Below are 21474 nucleotides of genomic sequence, written 5' to 3'. Positions count from 1 at the left end.
GTGTGTGTGTGTGTCAACAACAACTTTTTCCACTCCAGATTATTTAAATATGATCAGCCATTCATTACTACCTAATTTGGAAGTACATTTGGATTATTTACAAGCCCCATGAGGACTGTGCCGCTTGTAAATACGTTTACTGACCGTACACTTAAATTTATGTAACACAACCAACTTTTCTGTTATGCCTTTCTCTCCACAGGAGGCCATCAATCTGCTGGAGCCCATGACCAATGACCCAGTAAATTATGTGAGACAGGGTGCCCTTATTGCATCTGCCCTAATCATGATCCAACAGACTGAAGTCACCTGTCCCAAGGTACGTACGAAATGTTTGTATTTTGTTTAGGACTTGTTTGATTGCTTATCATAATGACATTAGCAGCCGTGGTGTAATGGATTCGATCAAAGATTTAGTGTACTGTATATCAATAGAACCCCAGAAGAATTTTCTTTTGAATGTGACCCAGTCTGTTTTTTTGTCTTGTGACTTGTTGGTTACCTGCAAAATAAACGAGCCTGCCTCAGTGACTCATAAAATGATGCTTAGTACCACTGACACCAGTGCTTTTTTTGAGGAAAAAGTGAGGGGAAAGAAAAGGGGAAGGCTTGACTAGAAGCAGAAAGCATCAGAATTGTGAAGACAGAAGATGTGTGTCATGGAAGACTTGAGAGTGACTAGACCAGGATTAACTGCACACACTCACCCTTGGAACACCTCGTACTTTGTCAGAGATGTTTAAGATATGCCAGACACCTTTTAAAAGGCTCCACATCTGCACAGCAACAGTCCTTAAAGCTCAAGGCGGCATGCAGGATTGTGCAAGAGACACTTTTTTTTTCAAATTGTGAAACATCAGGAGGTGTTGCATCCCTGACTGTTTATTTCAAAGTCCCAGGCTTTGTAATTTCCACCTGGTGGTAAATTGGCCAAGTTGACTGATAACTACCTAGCACAGTGTTTACTCATAGTTTCAAACAGGCTTTTGAGGTATGGTGTCAGTGCTGGGACTCCCACACGTCCTAAACCATCAACATGGGCGTGGCAGTGGTGATGTTGCTGTGTGATGAACGTGATAGTGTGCAAATTTGACAAATTGCATTGCATATTTAAATGTATAACTTCCCCTTTTTATTTGCACAGACTGACTTGGCATAAAAAAATACCAACCATACACTCTGCATTTTTATTTTTTTTAAAGCATGAGGGTATTCTTAAACATTAATTTCATATAAAAAAAAAAAATTCACTCTCCCTTCCCTTATTATTCTAGGTGAACCAGTTCAGACAGCTTTATGCGAAGGTGATCAACGATAAGCATGATGATGTTATGGCAAAGTTCGGTGCCATCCTGGCCCAGGGAATCCTCGATGCAGGTTAGTATCCAAACAGAGGTGCACAAGACAAATTAACCTGTTTATACAGACTGGTACTCGGAAATGTGGTCTGATAACTGGAGAGATACCAGTTGGATCTCCTCAGTAGGCATGGGTTCATCATTATCTTTCTCTGAGCAAGAGATTGGACTTGTATGTGGTCCCACCTGCCCCTGTGCCTTCACCCCTCATGAGGATACAAAAAAGACCCAAATTCTTAATTACACAGTAAAACAAGTGAACTGCTCTAACTGTTAGTAAGTGTGTGTATCTCTGAGTTCCTTTAGCCTCAAACAAACACAGAGTAACCTTTTTTGGCTGACCACCCGTGCACTGTGTCTCTGGAACACATCATGCTAAGTTGCATTAGCGCCTGGCGGTCCTACCTCAGCTCTGCGTAGCTCTCAGCCATATGGCCTGTTGGTCTCCCCCAGGTGATTACTGTTTGTCTGATAGTCTCTGTGTTTGTGTGTCTGTGCGGGTGTTTGTGGACACAAGCATGCAGTGTGTGTTTGTGTGTGTGGGGGGTCCCAGAAGGCTACACACTCACATACATTGAGAGCACACCCATATTCTCATGTATACACAAACCTTCAATGTGGGCAGGAGCAGAAACCCATTTTCTAGCACCAACATAAGCCCCTGTGTGCTAAGACAGAAAGAAACCAGCTCTGTTTACACACTGCTGTGTAAATACAGTATCAGGTGTTGCAACTTTATGTAAGTTGCAACACCTGACATTTTTCTCAAATACCTGTCTCAGGTATTTGCACTATTAATGAAGGGATACGTGCAGCATATGTGTTTTTGACACATTGAGACTCATGACTGTTTTTCATCACTCATAAAATTTGCCTCTTGATTAACTCACTCCTAAGTCACTCCTGCGGCGCTGTTTGATGGTTATTTTTTTTCTGAGCAAATTAGCCATATTGATGACTTCAATCATATATTAAATCAAGCACATTAACCGCAATAAACTCAGGCCAACATGCCAAGATGACCCTGCGTGAGACCTTCCAGACAAACCCTGACCACTGGTGTAATTTTTCAAACTGTAGACACACTCCCTAGCTCTCTTTCCTGCTGTCCATGCCAAACTTCAGCCCTCAGTACTTACCCATGTTTTCAATACAGTTGAGTGCATAGCTTCCAGTTTTAATACATTTGAGCAGGAAAAAAAAGCAATCCTGTTTGAATGTCAGGCATGCTCAAGCTTGTGCAGTGTGAATGTTAGTATTATGGTTCTTGTAGGGGGTTAGGAGCATTTGAGGTGCAGAGGTAATTGTATTTAATTTGATGGGCGGAAACCATTAGAGTGCAGTTTCATGATCTCTGGTGCTCATTACAAGGAAATGTCAGTCTCTTTGCTCATACTCTCACACTCTGTATTGCTTCTCTCTCTCACCATTACATGTTCAGCAGCCATTTAAATATTTTCCTTCACTAATTGATGCAATTCATTAATTGGCTTTAATTACTGGTTTCTCTCTCATTCTTTTAATGAAACATGGCCTGCTGTTTCATCTTTTCAAACTAAAACAACAAGCAGGCTGCTAGTTGATGTATTCACACTACACCTTTTGAGGAATCACTGCTATCCCTGCGCCTCCCTCACCAACTCCTTGGAATGAAAATTGGCCGACCAAACTAAGAGTTGGCAAAAACAGTGGGTGAGGGGAACCTGCAAGTCAAGTGCTCTCAACCTCTTCTCAAGTTTTTAAGAGACTCTTAAGTGCCAAGTTGTAGTCCAGCGAGCAGACCTCATGACTCATTCTGGCCAACACTGAATTTTTGGAGCTCGAATGGTGTCAACACTGGTTCAGATGTCAGGATGCGGCACCATTATTAAATCATCTCGGTCATTTCAGAAAGAGTGGGTGCAAAGCAAGACAACTGCAGATGATTAAATTGGTATTGTTTAGGCTGATTTATTTTTTTTAGTTGAAAGGGCTTCTGCCCAGTAACTTACCCTTTTTAAGGGAAAGTTTTTCTTTTCATCCCTATAGAAAAGACAGATTCATCATAGCTGCCTCGTATCTTCTCTTCCTCCTCCTCCCTCTGTCTTCCCTTTAGCGGTACCTCCCTTCTGTTTGTCCCAGAAAGATCAACGGAGGTCTGTAACTGTTTTGTACTGGTGCACCCTTGACCCCTCTCTATTTCCAACTTTTTAGTCAGCTCCGCTGATATACATAAATTTATCTAGGTTTTATTTGGTAGAGGACATGCTTCCACCATGAGTGGCCTAACTTAGGAGTTAACTGTTGTACAGAAACCCCCTCACACAAATACAAATACTTTAACACTACAGGATATTTTTTTCCCTTTACTTCTTTGGTAAAGTTATTAACCAAATCCTAATCTAAGATCTGTATCCTGAAACACTGTCGCAGTTATCCCAAAGGCACCATATTATTTTTCTTTAATGAATAGAGATAACTGCAAGCTGTTTTTAAATGAAGCTGTTTTTTCTTAAAGTTCCTCTTCACTTTGTGTTGCAGGGAGAGTACAGGCTGTTGGCAGTGTATTAGGAGCACCTAAAACTAATTTAGTTTACTCTCATTGATATAAACAGAGTGGTCATAACACTAGAAAGGCTTCTCAGTATACCACAATACAATACCACAAACTGTAGCCTCCAAAATCACCATACAGTTGAATCAACACCTCTCAAAAACTGTTTCAACAAAAACTGAACACTAACCTTCACGGAAGGATTTACTGAAGGATTGTTGAATTAAACTGCATTAAATTTAGCTAGGCGTACCTAATACGGTGAAATGCTTAGCTGTTCTAACCTCGAGGACAATGTTTACTGTGCCCTGTGGTGAATAGTGTTCTTCTGCAGGAGGTAACAGAACATCTTTTGACCATGGTGCACAGAGTCCAAATAAAAATTAAATAAAAACAGATTTACTCCCTTTGGGGGAAAAAAAAACCTTTGGTAAAAATCAAGCGGAAAAATAGCTCTATATATTCTGTAACTGCCTCACCACAGCTGTGAAAGGCATCTGTTATTTTTGGGACAGCTGACACACCTCTTGTGATGTAGATCAGTTATTAATCTCCTGTGTAGCTCAAATCTAATGATAATGAATGGAGCCAATTTTTTAAATTTAAATGCAGGATATTGTAGACAATGCATTCCTGGGTTTTATTGGCTTGCCAGCATGTGTGTGTAATTTAAATCCTGCCTTGGGATCAATAGATCAAACAGGTGGAAGCCAAAAGACAACCTTAGCAGGGTGGCGACCATCCTGGTCTGCACTCTCATTAACCTACCAATCCCTCATCGCACGAATCTTGTGCCAAGTTGCAAACAGTTTGTTTCACAATCAGTAATAAGTTTCACATCAAAGAAAAAGCTGTTTTAACCATTAATTTTTTTTTTTTAAGATTTTGATTTCCACTGGGGCTCATCATGTAAACCCTAGCAAAGATTTCACCCACAGCTCAGATATAATCACACTCAAAAGCCAAACAGAACATTTTCTCCCCATGGTGAAATTGGCCTAAACTGAGCAGTATGTATTAACTTTTATATATCAGGGATACGTACAGCTTGCTTGAGGTTTGCTGTTTAGCACTCTCCTGGTTTGATGAGCATGCATGCACATTTCTACCTTGACCTGATTCACATTTTATACAAAAACGTGCAATTTGTCAAAATACCCTCTCATCAGTTGTTGGTACGTAATGCAGCAGCAAGTCTGTGTCAAAGAGGTAACACTACTGCATAGCTTCTATAAACTGGATGCCAGAAAATTTTACAATTAGTTTAAAGATTTTGCTGATCACCAGTCAGGTTTCTTCATATCTTGCAATGTGCTGAATCCATTTTGATCACCATCTTAGTTTAACACCACCATCGTGCATCATTTTGTGTATATTCTAACTTCACTTCAGTTCTGTTCTGTGCTGTTCTGTTCACATAGCATCAAATCATTACATACATTATTCCAAAGCACTTTACAAAGTAAGGTCAAGACCGTACAATATTAAAGAGAGAAACACAACAGTTCCTACCATGACCAAGCGCTTTGACTGGTGAAAGGAGAAACTCCCTTTTAACTGGAAGAAACATCCGACAGAACCGGACTTGGGATGGGCGGCCGTCTGCCTTGACCGATTTGCAAAGATTAAATTGTTAATCTTCCATTGCACTTGCTGGAATTGTAGAGACCATGTGATTGTATACCAAATCAATGGGAGGATGATAGCGGCCATGAAAACACATTGATTGGCTTTGAGTGGTGTGCATTGGTGTGGTGTGAATATGCTTCAGCAAAAATGTGCAAATATCAAACACAAGTGTATGACAAAACTTTAGCAGATAAAGTAAAATGAAAGTTTGCTTAATGTTCACTGAAGCTGTAGCTCTGTGCTATATAGTTGTTTCATCTTTGTTTAAACTGTTCTAGCTCATTTAATATTTATTTATGGACACACAGACAAGAACATCCTCCTGGGATGTATGAGGTCTGACAGTATAAAAATCTAGGGTCATTGCAGTTTCATGTGGCAATTGACCAACATCATGTTGGTCTGTTCTGTTATGCTGAAACCCTCTCTAACTTTCTTGCCTTCTGTCGTCCAGGTGGACGTAACGTGACCATCTCTCTGCAGTCCAGGACGGGCCACACTCACATGCCGTCAGTGGTTGGCCTGTTGGTCTTCACCCAGTTCTGGTTCTGGTTCCCGCTCTCCCACTTCCTGTCACTGGCCTTCACACCAACTGCTATAATTGGCCTCAACAAAGACCTCAAGGTACTGAAGCACCTAGTCTAGTTCTGATAGGTGTGTCAGAAGGAATTTTTTCTTTTTTGTGTGTGTGCGCGTGTGTAAGAGCAACCAAAAACCTGACCTTTTTTCCAACACAAGAGATCATTTCCACTATCAGAGCTTCATAATATCAAGCTAAAAGTGACACGGAATGTCTGCATAAACTACAGTAAATACTCATTCATGTATCAAAGACCATGGATCGTATGTTATGTAGGATAAGTTTATGACAAGCTCTCAACAGGGGCAGGCCTCTACATTGTGCTTTATTTTTCAGAAAACTTCACAGGTTGGAGTAGATTATCCTTCATATACTGTATGTTTGTAACATAGAAGCAGTTAATACATAATAATATGTGATTGTATTTGGCACTGTGTTTGGTGCGGAAAATATTTAGCTTTTTGTCTTGGTAACAACTGTCACCAGCAGCCTATCCATAACAAAGCCGTCCTGACTGTGGGCTTGTTCTGGCCCCCTGCCACTCGCAGACTGAGGATAGGGATCACTGTGACATATTGGGGTCTTAAACCTGCATTAGCTGGAAATTATCTCTTCATTGCTACCTGAATCAGCAGCACCTGACACCAGGGACATGTGCACACTTTTGTGCATTGTGCATTCCCAGCTTAACTAGGCACTGGAGAACATACTTGGTGTAGAGCCCCACATACACTGAATACACAGGGGATAGAGTGCACAAGGAAGGTGGGGGAGCAGCAGGGTTTAACAGACCTTGTGCTGCGTCCTGCCAAGGCTCGTCAGCCCCTGTTTAGCTACACACACAGACTTCACAGACTTTACCTGTCACTGCCAGACAAAGAACATCCTTGTCATTTACCTGTTGTTGTTTTTTAGGAAACAAACATGTACCTTAGCTTCCAGACTCTTGCTGTACAAGAGAAATTCCTTCATTTCCATTCAGCCTCCATAATGCAGTGAAACAGCTGAGTTATGAGGTGGTAAAATAAGATGTACCCCTGGTCACACATTGTCTGCAGTGCTTCTCTGTTGGACCATAGAGACACTTTAAATCATTTAGTTTCGGTGAACTGTTATAATTTGAAGGCTCACACTAAACAGAAGGGCACCTGGTGATGCTGTGGGTGGAGATCTTCTTTTATATTTGTCTAGGTAAAGCTGAAATAGCCCTTTTTCATTTTTACTTAAGGTTGCAGCTAGTAGAAGAAAAGCAATATTCCCCTTTGCCTAGCTGGTTAACAAGTTAAAATGTACATTTATTTTAAAAACATAACTACCCCAAGCCAAGGTATCTAAAGTTCAACCCTTCCTTTAGCACTTATTTCACAGTAAAAGATGTAATCAGTTTTCCTTGCATTCATTTTGAAGCAGTTACAGGAAAAGTCAAGTTTCAAATCTTGTCTGGACTTGACACTTTACATTCCATGTGAAGATAAAAAATATTTATCACATTTTATTCCCTATCTTTTTATTCCTTCTCTGTGGGCCGCAGCAGATGTAGTTGTACGGGTAAATCTCTTGAGTAAAGCTGAAGCAAAAACTTGTTGGACAGATGGTGAATATGAATAAATATGAAAGAAGCATACCGTTTTAACTGATAGCCTCCTTGTAATGTTTTACAAAAATGGCAAATGGACTGCAGGCCCAGAAAAAGCTATAATCAGCAAATCAGCGTTGAAATATGACATTTGAGACGACATTAAGCCGCCAAATTTTAGAGCAGGTTTTGATGCAATATTTTCTACTACAAAAACAGAAAGAACTGCTTTCTATCACTGTTCGCAATGTGCTTTTTCCTCAATTCACATTTCACTTTAGTTCACTATTTAGTCTGAATCTGCCTTCCTTAACAGCTGAAGTCCTGGCCCCTCTCCCAGCTAGGCTGTGTTCCAGTAGCACCTGGAACTCAGTGGGGGTTCTCCTGGAAGATTTCCCTCATCAGTCTTTCTGAAACATGTTTCTGGAGTTTTCTGCGCATATCCACAGTGAATGGGGGTTTCCTATTGTCCTGCCTGGTGAAATTTTATCATCTTGTCATTTTAAATATGGAAGAAAACATGGAACATGCAAAGTGCAAATGCAAGCGGTTATAAAGCTAGCTAGGAGAGGAGGCGATACTTCAGATATGTGTTGATTTCTGTGTTCATTAAAGTTGTGTGTTGACGACTTTTTTTGAACCTTAAGTTTTAACCTTAAGTCTTTCTGGTAGAGTTTCAGAGTTCAATCTTGACGTTGGAAACGGCAGTTGACAAAATAGTCTAACCTCAAGGACCATTTAAAAGCTTCTAAATGGTCCCTGAGGTTTTTTACATCAATGTTTTTAAACAGCACTGATCATCAGATCTGTCTTAGATAAAACTTCCCTGTGGAGTTTCTTACCTCCAGTAGCGTGTTTTTCTACAGTCCCGGTTTTGTTAGCAAGTGAACACGGATGGAGGCTATCCTTCAAACATTAGGTCAACAAGAAAACCTTAAATACGTAAATAAAAGATGATTTGACTCCAGCAAAATGTTGAATTGATTTTAATTCACACAAGACTTAGAGTCTGCAGCCATGCTATCAGCTCTGTGAGGCTGTTTACTGTAGACAAAGCGATTGTGCTTTGAGCTACATGTTAGCATCAGCATGACAACACACTGCGATGATAATGGCCCTCAGTAGATGCCTCCACCAAGGCCAGTGTCAAACAACATACACCAGACTTCAGAGAAAAAAATTCAAATTCATAGTAAATGATCTAGATCTGCCCCAAAATTTAATGGGTCCCATGGGTCTTTCCATGGGTCTTCCCTGGGCCATGCCTGATCCCTTCACCAAGTTTGGGGAAAATCAGTTATGTACGTTTTGCTGACAAACCAACAAATAGTCAAAGGTGAAAACTTGAACTCCTTGTCCGATGAAATAACGATGTTAACATTAGAGCTGAAACCATTAGTCTATTAATCGGTTTTCAATTATAAGGACTTGTTGCTTTTCTCTGTCTTATGTGACAGTACACTGAACGTTTTTGAAGACATCATCTTTGTGATGGGCAATTTTCACTTTTTTAACAATTAATGGGTAAAAAAATCTGCATATTAATTGATAATGAAAATCATCCTTAGTTTCATCCCTAGTTTACACGTTGATGTTTAGCAGGTATACTTTTCACCCTGTTCACCATCCTAGTTTAGAAATTTCACTTCAAACCACAACTGTCAATCTCATGCAGGCACCAGATTAAAAAGTAGGGGATTTCCAAAGTCATCAGAATTCATTTCCTGGTGAACATACTGTAAAGATGTATACAAAATTTCATGGAAATCCATCCGATAGTTGCGGAGATATTTCACTTATGACCAAAGTGTTAAGTTGTGCTGCTGATGTGGTTTAAAAAAAAAAAAAAAAAAATCACAGAAGTGATATGAGTTCACTCTCTGAAAGGGTGTTAGAGGTCTGTCCCACTCTTAAGTGGATCTGACAGCGATTATAGCCAGCTTGTGTAAATTTACAAAATATCTATCAAAACAGTGAACATCTTTTTGTCTTCCTGCTCAGATGCCAAAGGTGCAGTACCGCTCCAACTGTAAGCCTTCCACCTTCGCTTACCCACCAGCTCTGGAGGTTCCCAAGGAGAAAGAGAAGGAGAAGGTGACAACTCAGGCGCCACAACAGATCTGCTTGTTTTGCTTTCCCTTTACTGAAATTATTAGTTGAGGAAAGTTGATCTTGCTTCATATTGATTTGTGAATAATTTCAAACCTCTTTGTTATACTCATCATTTTCTTGGCCATTATGTTTATTTTTTTAGCATCTCTGGCCTATTTTTCTCAGTTGCTACATTTCACAATCCTAGATGCACTTGAGGAAAGTAATGAAAGACCAAGCAGTGTTTATTTTGTGGTTGACTAGTTTTGTAAGTTTTGAAGCCATGTTTGAAGAAGGTCTGAGTGTCTATGGTATTGTCTTACATTGTGGAAATGTCTCTATTCTCTCTCTGCATGGCAGGTATCCACTGCTGTTCTCTCCATCACAGCCAAAGCCAAGAAAAAGGAAAAGGAAAAGAAAGAAAGGGAGGAGGAGAAGATGGAAGTGGTGAGAGGGAATGCCCAACACTCAAAACCCTCTCCTCTCTTTAGAACTAATAATCCTATTTTACTTCCTTATTTACTTTCTCTCGTTACATTTTAAAAAGATTCTGGACTCAAGTGAGCATGTTTACATTTCAAAGTCATTATTTTATTTTGTTTGTTTGTGTCCTGAAAGTGGTGTTTTTCATTTAAGCGTCGCATGCCTCACCACATGCCTTTTCTTGACTGCAGAAAACCATTCCGTACCTCCTGGTACGCAGATAAAATCACAATTACCTGGATGCTTAATAGGGTATCTGAGGCAGATCAATGCACTGAGTCACTCTTTTGCTCTTTGACAGCATGCACACACCTATCTTATTTCTTTTCTAAAAGTCTGTCTCAATCTTTTCACTCTCCCATGCCCAGCGTTCAGACATTCTCTGTCAGTCCAGAGCCAGTAACTTTCATTGGGATTTTCTCTGGGCGTTAGCAGTGAGTTTGATCTACTCTGCCACGCTACATCTCAGCTCTGGTGCTGAGAGACGAGCCTGGAAATGTCCGACCTGCTCACATCTCAAGCTTTTGATTTTATTTGGCTTAACTTATTGAAAAGGCAGCTGAAGGGGAGGTATCCACTCAAACTGGGGTCAGACGGGTTCAGAATTCACTGGTTCTCATTTTCTGGATAGAGCTGACTTTTATCCCTGCATTTTTCTTTTGTTTCTTCTTTTATTACTACACTGCTATGTCAACACTAAAATATATTCAGTGGAATGGTTGGGATAAAAATTGAAATGGACAGGGAAAGAAAAAATTAGGGTACTGACAAATAAATGCTATATACAGTATGACTAAATTAAATATTATACATTCATTTTGAAATAGGGAAAAAAAAGTACAATTTGTATGCATACGTGTAACACGTACTTGTCTGAGGATCAGAATATTAAAATAAAATAAGTGATCCGGTAACACACTGCTGGTGGTGGTGATAATAAAGAGCTGAACAGACATGTTGAAACACAGATTTAATCAGGACACTTGCTGTGGCTTTATGTGGTCCAACAGTCTAAAGCCTCCAATTAGAAACTGAGTCAGAGGAGAAAAGACAGTCTCAGTGTCTCAGAACATCTGCAGGAGATGATGTAGTTTGGTCTTGAAATACAAAACCTTTTTTTTAATTACCAGCTTTCTTGGCACCTTCTCTCCTTCATTGTCTTGTTTATGGGTTTCCAGTGTTGGCCAACTCAACAAATCACCAGCTATCAAGGGTGCAAGAAAGAAGTTAAACCAGAATGTATTACTCATAACTCCTGAAAACTGTCAAAAAATGTCAAATTTGTAATAGAAAAATAGATTCTCATTGTGGTGCAAGTATGGTGGGTTAAACCCATTATTGTAGGGCATGATCAGCAATTTGTCTTAAAAAATATCTGAATATTTTTTTTCTTTTCTGTAAATACAGTCAGAGAGAAAAGGAGAGAAATAGATAAAATACAAACTTGGAAACCATGGAAACAAACAACAGAGTCAACAGGGACTAGAACAGTACAAATATGAAAAAAGCTCAAATAAAAAGTACATGTGAACAAGTACGCTCAGCAGCCCTGATGCAGAAAATGCTGATTTTCTGTCACAGGAGGTCCAGGAGGGTGAGAAGGAGAAAAAGGATGAAGAGAAGGAGAAAGAGAAGAAGAAAGAGGCAGAGCCAAACTTCCAGCTCTTGGAGAATCCGGCCAGAGTGATGCCAGCTCAGCTCAAAGTCCTCACGATGCCAGAGACCTGCCGATATCAGCCCTTCAAACCGGTAACAACACCCCTCTGTGTTTGTCAATGTGCTCGTGTTTCCAGCTAAAATAACGTAACAGGCCTTAGCAAAAGTCTCTCACTAAGCGTGATTCAAAAGAGAACATTTCAGCACTTCATCAGAATGACTTATGGTGATGCATTTTGCCAATAGTTAAACAAAGACGTAGGGAAGGGAAAATCCCAGAGACACGTTACCACGGTTACCAAATTATTTTTGCATGTGCAAATTACAATGTTTATGAAGAATCAGCATTAAAAGACAATAGCAAATTAGCTTTTGAAGTTTTGCTAAAAAGAAATCACATATCTATGATCATAAAATTCAGTGGTCAGTCGGTTTCGCTTACAAACCACAAACCCAACCAGTATTCACTTAGAAGCGGACCAGGAGCCACCATTTCAGACCGGTTGTTAAGTCCACACCAGAGTGCGACTGACAACTTACAAACCGTCCTAAACAAACTGAACCAAAAGGTCAAACATACCAGAGGGGGTTCAAACAGCACCAAACAAGTTGGCTGTGAAAGCACTTGCCGTTTAATTGTCTCCTTAATATCTGGGTCCATTTGGGTTTTTGTTTTTTTTTTTTTTTTTTTAAAGTATAATGTCAAGACAGGTACAGCTGAAATGTCAAATTTTGATGTTAGTCTTTCTATATCCAAGAGAAAATGCTTCTTACAAGAATCACCATGTAACAATGACATAAAGAAATCATCGACGGTGAAATCGTCACAGAACTTTTCAAACACTGGTAGCCAGAATAGATTAAAGTACAATACCGAGGCTTTCTCTTGAGAATGTGAGTGTACCGCAGTCATCACACTTCCCAAATAAGATGCTAAATGTACTTATTCTTCTTCTTACTACCTACTTTTTCTACATTTTTTATTATTATTTAAAGCACCATTACATGTGGGAATTCCGGGGAGGCACCTGAATTACAACATTTACTCACATTAAGATCTGGAATGTACTTAACATGTTATTTAATGATATTTAACAATAAAAAATCATGTCAGAGAGGAGTTTTCCCTTTAAAATAAATCATTCAGATCAGGATCCAGCCTGTTGGTTGGTTTTGGCCTATGTCAAGTATCTTCGAGTCCAGAAACTCCCCTCTCTTCAAGCCTATAAACCAGACCTGCTGTAAATGTTGACAGTTTTCCGCAGTAAATGGCAGGATGACAAGCAGTCACCCAATAAGCGCTCACCCCAGTCCTGTAAAGAGGAAATACTGTTTGATTTTGTGTCCAGCAAGCTATGTTTGGAGTATTACATAGTACGACGTATTCTATCAAGTGTCAAAATGGTGTCTTTGCCTGACTAAAGTTTTGTAATGCTGCTGTCCTTTTAAGGCTTTGTTTCTACATCTACGGGTTTAGGAAGTGAAGAGGTTTTACAAACTTATCTTGAAATCTGGTCAATGTCAGGTTTATTGAAAGCCTATAATGTGATTCAGCTTAAATAAATATGATGTTTCCTGTCTTTGATTCGTCACTGGAGCTGAATGTTTTTGTTCAGAACAAACTGCCATCAAAACCACACAGTGGACATATACACGACCTTTACTTTTGAATAAGTTACCCTCCCCTATTTTTCCACACTTGTTTACTTGCTTTATGGTTGTGCCATTATATCAAATGAAATATTGTATATACTGTGGATTGTGCATCATTACATTTCTTGTTACAGTAGTTCACCGCTCATTTTTTCCCTGTCCCCCCGGGAAGATTAATCTGGCCCTGGGTACTAAACAATGTCCAATTTTACAGAGGAAATTGTTGTGGTTGTGACATTTGAATTTCTCCGCTTTACCCTTTAGTGTGCTGCATCGCCGGCTTTCTGCTTAGTCATTGTATTTTTCCTTCGCAGCTTTTACATAAGCATTGAGTTCCTTACCAACAGCGAAGAATGAGATGTAAGCAATTACAGTGAAGCTTTTTCTCCTGACTTTGAGCGAGGATACCTTAAACATAAATATCAATATAGTATAACAGCCTATCTGGTAGAATTCAACCTTTTTGCTCCACACTCATTGGTAAATTTCCCTGTCTGTCGCCAGCTCCATACAGGTGGGATCATCATCATGAAAGACACCAGTGAGGAGGAGGAGGAGCTGGTGGAGCCCGTCTCGGCTCACGGCCCCAAAATTGAGGAGGAAGAGCAGGAGCCAGAGCCCCCCGAGTCCTTCGAGTACATTGACGAGTAGAAATGTTCTCGCAGCGAAGGTATGTTCCCAGAAATCATTCCTGAGCCGTGATGTTCATTCATAACTGAAGCGACACGAAGTGTCTGCTGATGTTCACCACACCGCTTTTGTCTTCACGTTTTTTTGTCCCACTTGTTGCTTCAGTGTGTCTGGACAATCTTTAAAAACATTCCAAAATGTCTTAAATATTTCATTTGAAATCATTTGATCAAAACTGAGGGTCTTTACAGCTCTTTCGCACAGTCACAAATAACATTTAATTTCTTAAATTAGTTTTTTAAGAGACTGCTTGCTGTCACTGTTAAATGTCGGCTGATTTAGATTGACCTGAATCTGCCCAAATTTTCAATTTATTTATTCATTTCTTTCTAGCACGTCTTTAAAAGTCATACATCAAAGGTGAAACGAGCAGACACCAAGGCCACAACAGCATTAGTTTCACAAATAGCGAATCAAACAAACTGGACAGAAGTTCGGTAACGTGGCTGCTCACACTGTGAAAGTAAAGTGAAGGTTACGTATAATACTGTGTCGCTGATCTCCGGACCCCTCTCTGGCTTGAACGTGCTCCCACATAGCTGCCGGGCCGCTTGCATAGGAAGTAATGCTATGCGCTAACGCATAATGCCGGTCTGTGCTGTTGTTTCCAAGCCTAACCCAGTTTCACCCGTCACTGACCGGGGAATGTAAACATCACTGCCATCTCTAAGCGCCAGCTCGCAGGGCAAACCTTCCCACTGCACTCGCCAGAGGAGCTGGAGGCTTAATGATTCCTGGCTGCTTATCGTGTTTGTGTTGGAATGGCTGCGGCGTGCCTCCCATGTAGGAGCGCGCTGTGGCCTGGGATGTGACCGATGAGGTGTCACTGACCAAATTAGGGCCTCTGAGCATACTATGTCATCTCTTTATGAGGTCCAAGAACTGTGAGACAGATTAAACACTGCAGAGATCGCTGTCAGGCTGACTTTATATTTTAGGCAGCACAGCGGGCCAAGTGGTTAGAGTGACTGAGTCATTATTGGAAGGTCACAGGTTTGATGCCCAGAACACACACACATATCTCCAGTCACAGTTCCCTTGAACAAATTAGTTTGTACTGACTGTATGTTTTGTGGTTCTGAAGCCCCAACGCAGTCATGGTCCACTCACACAGGTGTTTTAACTTAATCTTCCTGATCTGGATGGTTTTTGTTTGTACAGCCTTGACTCTCCTGTTAGCTTTGTTGCATCTACAGTACATTCAGACACTGTCTTTTACTGCATTATCTTTGAAGATCAGTTCTATTTACCTGGAAATTGGAGACTTTTTTTAGTCCTGAGTAGTGTCTGCAGTCTTCCTCACAAGCTGCATACAGACCCAACAACCTCCACTAAAAAGGAAGGGCAGCTTGTATGGTGCCTGAAAGGCAAAATCCAGGGCTAAAACAAAGGTCAAAATAACTCACTGCTCCGTGTAACGCTTAAAAACTGTGAAGCAGTACTAACTGAAGGCGACTGAGATGAGCATTTTAATATTTGGATCAACTCTGAGATTCTCCCATCTTAAGTTTGTTGACCAAGTGCTTCAATTCACAACAGCAGATGCAACATTACCTTTCTTTAATTGATCGTCCTTAATAATCGGACTTCTGCTTGATATATTTCCTGGTATTTGAGTACTTCTTTTCTGGGGTTTTTATTATTCAAATAGGGTAACTCACCTCTAACTGGCATGTTTTTTTTCCCTCTCCGCAGGCATCAGAAGAAGTGAGATCTCGGCATGTCGGTCCATCGTCTCCCCTCTGTGCATCCATCTCTCCATCCACACCCCCTGCTTCGCTTCCTCTTTTACACGTTTCTTTCCTGTTCTGGCTCCTCGTTTGCTAGACAGGGAATGTTTTACATTCTCAAATTGTATAATTTTCTGTCCGTATAATAAAAATGATATATATTGGAGACTGGAGAGGGTGTGTTTATTTGAGTGGATATTTCACCGGGCATGTTTTGAGGGGATCTCTCCAACCCCACACATTTAGACTGGTTTACATTTGCTGCACTCAGCAGCAGCTGCTTCAGTCCACCCAGCAGTCTGTCTCTGTACAGTGCGCCGAGTCTACTGTATAAATATAAATAATCCACAACACTGGGGGGTGGTGCCTCCAGGAGAATGATGCTCTGGGTCTCTTGAAGGTCAAAAGTAAAGAAAAGGGGAAGTCTGAAAAAAATTGCTCCTAAGTGCTGCTAAAATGTATAAAATCCATTCCAGCCGGAAATGAAGAAAAACTTGTTTCAGTTTCTCTGTTTGAACAGTAACTTCGTCTTTTCTTGTTTACTTCCACTTCAGATTGATCCGGTGATAGTTATGCTATGTGACTTTATGTCCACTGAGAAAAAAAGAATTACTTTATGTAGTTCTATTTCCAAGAATACAACGTTTATCATGTGAGTTTGTTGCCCTAAATAAACACAGCATACACTTTCTACACCTGTGCCCACGGCCCCATTGTCTCGTAACCTGTCCATGAGTCGTCCCGTTTCCACAGGATACTCCATGATACTCTCAACTTGAACAACATAAGATCCGATTCATTTTGTTTTTGCTTGTTTTTCAAGAGCGGTATCTTTTGAAAAATCATTTCCTCACGCAGCCAAGAGGCTTCTGGGAAGTCTGGTAAACTCTTCCAATGAGACATGATATTAATGGCGCACCGTCTGGACTATCAGCACTGCAGATTATCAGTCATTTGTTCACATGTTAAATCTTTATTTTAAACAACTTGTCCCCTTCAGATCAAGATCTCCGTCAAGAGAGACCTGTGCACAAGAATAAACAAGCGCAGCACAGACAAACAGAGATGTACTCAGTTCCAATTACAGACAGGATTCAAAATGCTTCAGTTTAATGTTTTAAAACCCTCAAAAACAATACAATTTTAATTTCAAATTAAGGAGCTTAGTGTTTAAAACCAGCTCAGGTTTTAGTATAAAGACTTTACCATGTGAACAATGGCCACAGAGTCATTTTCTATCATAAAAGATGTAAAAAGCGCAGTGACTTGAGGTGAAAATAACATTACTGACTCCAGTCTGATCACTGCTGTAACACCGTGTCTCTAATATTAGTTTATATGTAATGTAATATAAAAGTAACAGATCTGGACTGTAGAGATTAGAGAGTAAAGCAATAGCATCTAAGACCATAAATGGCAATTATTAATATATCATCAAATTGAGGGATTAATTGTTATACTGTCACTCTGTCATTCCAGTGGTCAGCAGCTACTTTGCACGCTGTCTCTCATATAACCCAGACCAGTAAGGAAGTATTTTACATATCAAACAGTGTATGATCACCAGTAAAAACAGAACACATGCACCAGAAAAGTCCATACAAAATAATTCTATATATTATAATAATAATACTGTCCTGAGGAAATCAGGACTTCAGAGTCTGGCATTGAAAAATGAGACCTCAACTGAAGAAGGACACACTGGCATTGAAACACTTAAAATAATAAAACACAGGCGTTAAAGAAACTTCCGAGCTTCCAATAAAACAAGAAATGATTTTAACACACGTTTTCGGCCCCGCACTTCACAATCTTATTTTATTACAGTTCAGATAATAGTTTTATTATCTTAGAGGGAAAAAAAATCTGAAGATTGTAATTGAAAAACACTTAAAAAGAAATAAAATAAACAAATAAAATCAAAATAAAATAAGATTGTGGGAGCATGGTCATGGATTTTTTTTTTTTTTTTGACACCTGTGTTTTATTTTTCAGTGCAGCTTTTTTTTTGGTGCCAGTACGTATTTTTTCAATTCAAGCCTTTTAATGCCAGCGTTTCCCTTTTCAGTCTGGGTTTTGTTTTGTAATGTAATGTTAATAGTGTCTTCATTAAACTGGCTTTCCCAGCTGGAAGCACCAGCTTTTTCTCTCTCTCTCTCTTTCCTGCCACTGATTTTTTTTTTTTTTTGTGAACCTAATATTTAACTCTTGTTTCTTTGCAGCTGAGGTCGTGTGGTCTTGTTGTCACTATGTCCTTCATAAGAGAACAGAGGCTCAATAGAAACCTAAGATGAAGTGTTAGTGTGGGTGTTAGACATCCAACAATCCATCATCAGTAAAAAAAAAAAAAAACGTCCACCTTGCAGAATAGACTCAAGACTGCAGAAGAATGTATTTTGATTTTCTTGCGGTTTTCGGTCTTTAACCCGGGATCTGGTTCACCGTCTTCAAGTGGCCCGTTTCCTCCAACCTAAGTATGATTGTATTTGGTAAATGACGCTTCGTGTGGAAAATGGGGGTTTGGGAGGCGGCCGGGACACGATAACACGGGCAGCTGTTTTCTGCATGAAATGTGTTGGAACGGCGCTCGTCGGATTTTTTTTTTTTTTTTTTTGGTGCGTAAGACTGGTGGAAAAAACCCGTCTCTGCCGCGAGGCCGAGCGGTCGTCGCTTCCCGTCAGAGAAAACCAGCCTATGTACATTTTGGCCCGACGCGTAGACTAATCCGTCCTTCCTTTCGCATTCCCAGGCGCTTGCTCATGGAGGACGTTTGAACAACTTCGCGGTCTTCCCGGCGTTTTCCTCGTCCTGACCGCGGGGGAGCGACACACGCGCTCGGCTTCGATGGAAGCCGTATCGCCGTCGTCACAGAGCCCGACCCGGCCCGGCCCGGCCCGGCGCACGCCCGACTCGCCGGGTCCCGGGTATTAGACGCGGCCGAGTTCCCGCGCGAGGGGATTAACTTTCTATTACAGGATCGCATTCCCGAGGATGCGGTAACATCCTCCCCATGGGAGGAGGATGTTTAGTCAGACTGCGCGCCCTCCCTTCTCCTCCGTGCTCGTCTCCAGCTAAGATGAGGCGAGGTCTGCCGGCGAAGCCCCGGGTGGGATCTAGGTTTGTCAGTCCCGGTGCGGAAAATCTGCCTCTCTACATAGCCACGCGTCCTACTCCCGACCTGCACACTCACGTTTTTTGTTTTTGTTTTGTTTTTCTTCTGTGATGGAGCGGATTTCCTCGTCATCCATCCGTTTCTCCGACTGAAAAACAACAACAACAAACCCCACACAAACAAAACAGGTGTTAAGAAGCAGCGATTCACCAAATGACCCTGGCAAAGGTTTCCATCATTTCCAGAAGTTTCTGCCCCCTGTACTGATGCCAGTGTCCTTTTAGATGAAGGCCCAGAAGTGGGAGGTCCTGGACGTTTTGGCGCTCTCTTATTCAACTCTTATTCAAAGCCCCCCAGCAGTTTTTACTTTTCAAACAATGTAAGCAATTTGCAATTCTTTGGACGTCCTGCTCGTCCACACGGTTTCAAGCCCTGCCAGCCGCGTGTCTCTGTCTATGGGCCGGTCCGCCACTTTGGTCCAAATATCGCAACGCGTATTGGACAGATGTCGGATGTCCCTGGTCCCCAGATGATGAACCCTAATGATTTTGTTGACCCCCCCCCCCATTTTCCCTCTAATGCCACCATGAGTTTGACTTTTTTTTTAATTGGTTTTGATCTAAACATCTCAACAGACATTAATGTCCCCCTCAGCATGAAGAATTTTAGTCGCTTTAGTGATTCCTTAACTTTTTTATCTCGCACCATCATCGGGTCAAATTTTTTAATTCGTCCAATGCTTTGGTTTGTGACCAAATAAGTGTAAAACGAAAGACTTTCCCATCGGCCTCAGCTGCGCTTTGTGTTTAGTGCCAATCAGCAAATGTTAGCATGCTAGCACACTAAACTAAGGCGGTGAGCCAGGTAAACACATACCTGCTTAGCATCATCCTGTTAGCCTGCTGACATTAGCGCTTAGCCCAGAACACAATCGCTGTGCCCATGTGCAGCATCACAGAGCTGCTAGCATGGCTGCGGACTCTTACTCTTGTTTTAATATCGATAATCTACAGATAAACTCTTGACAGGTATATTGTTTAGTCTCGTTAGTCTGTATTTCTTCACATTTTGTTCAATCTCCACCATAAAAAGTCATGCTACAACACACGCTAAGTCTCCGTTGGCACTGTAACCATTTTAGATACAGAAGAAAGGGCCTAAAAATGGCTTTGTATTTTTTTTTCTGAGATTTCTAAGTGAAGTAGAGACCTTTAGCTGCAAAGGAAACAGAGACCTATGACTGCGAAGATGCAAATTTGCATCAGTTTGATTCAAAGGGTTAATGGGCTCTCATGAGCACCTAATGTTTTTCCCCTTCTCCGTGCTCCCCCCACGCATTAGTGCCCCGTGCAGTTCTCTATGCCGCCTACACCATGAACTGCCACTGCAAAAGCCACATCAGCCGGCAGAAAGAATGGAAACTGGCTTGCGGTGCATCGATGTTGAATCATTAGGCGTTTAGACGGTGCTCTCATCCAGACAGATTTATGATTTCTGATGAGTGCATTGGTCAGTGTCTTTTATGTTGCCACTGAATTTAAGAAACTGGCCTTGGAAGGGATCAAACCTGTGACCCTGTGCTTACAAATCCGTGACTCTAACCTCTGAGCTTGGACGTCTGCTTTTTAGGAAGTCTGAAAGAATGATTGTAGCTGCAGATTCCCCAGCGAGTACAAGTGCAAAACACCATACAAGGCAAAAGGATCCCCTGGTTGCGACCAGTCGTGCAGGCCAAGCTGTGGAGAGGGAGGTGGAGGCAGGCAGTGGACCAGCAGCAACCAACGTCTGTCAGTAGCCTGACAAAGCAAACATCAAGGAAGGCCGAGGACGAGGAGAAGGGGGATGGAGCATGTAGTCACCGTCTGTGGATGCAGTGATGGGGACGGCGTCGATGAAAGCATGGAGTGTCAGCTGTCTGTTAAAGCAAACAGGCGGACCCACCAGAGAGCTCACTGGTCAGGTCAGCGAGTGTGTGGCCTGCGGACAGGATCGAGGTCCCAGAGAGTTTCTGGCTGGACTCGAGGACCAGCGAGTGATGCGCCGGTGGTCCATGATGGAGCGCTGGACGAGGCAGACTGTTCTGCCTCCTCTGGATGGAGGTTCACGCTGAACAAACTCAGGATGCGGTGGATTTTGGCCCCGGCAACCTGCAGCTCGTAAATTTCCCTCTATGTCTGACGATGAAAGGATGGATGTCCTGCAAGGAAGCAGCCGAGTTTGAGGCAGCTTGGAGGAGAGTTGAATCAAACTGGTCCCTTGACAGTAATCCGAGCTGAATTTTATACACACATTCAGTGTTTTTTGCCTTGTGCTTACTTATTCCTTCTTACGCCGCAGGTTCACGTCAGTTTGAACTCTCACTCTGTCTCATCTTTGTCCAAAA

General features: G+C 41.3%; 1 protein-coding gene across 1 annotated transcript in view; it reads left to right on the top strand.

The window, feature by feature from the left end:
- psmd1 (proteasome 26S subunit, non-ATPase 1) overlaps positions 1 to 16145 on the top strand; it is a 45363-nt gene extending 29218 nt beyond the window's left edge. Inside the window, exons 18-25 of the mRNA XM_040128620.1 lie at positions 203 to 319; positions 1275 to 1377; positions 5975 to 6144; positions 9678 to 9770; positions 10128 to 10214; positions 11832 to 11999; positions 14064 to 14229; positions 15945 to 16145. Of these exons, the coding sequence (XP_039984554.1) occupies positions 203 to 319; positions 1275 to 1377; positions 5975 to 6144; positions 9678 to 9770; positions 10128 to 10214; positions 11832 to 11999; positions 14064 to 14210 (885 nt within the window). The 3' untranslated portion in view covers positions 14211 to 14229; positions 15945 to 16145. The remainder of the gene's footprint in view (positions 1 to 202; positions 320 to 1274; positions 1378 to 5974; positions 6145 to 9677; positions 9771 to 10127; positions 10215 to 11831; positions 12000 to 14063; positions 14230 to 15944) is intronic.
- The last annotated feature ends 5329 nt before the right edge of the window (positions 16146 to 21474 follow it).

This window comes from Xiphias gladius, chromosome 6 (assembly GCF_016859285.1).
Source record: "Xiphias gladius isolate SHS-SW01 ecotype Sanya breed wild chromosome 6, ASM1685928v1, whole genome shotgun sequence".
Lineage (NCBI taxonomy): Eukaryota > Metazoa > Chordata > Actinopteri > Istiophoriformes > Xiphiidae > Xiphias > Xiphias gladius.
This window is presented reverse-complemented; position numbering and strand designations above follow the sequence as displayed.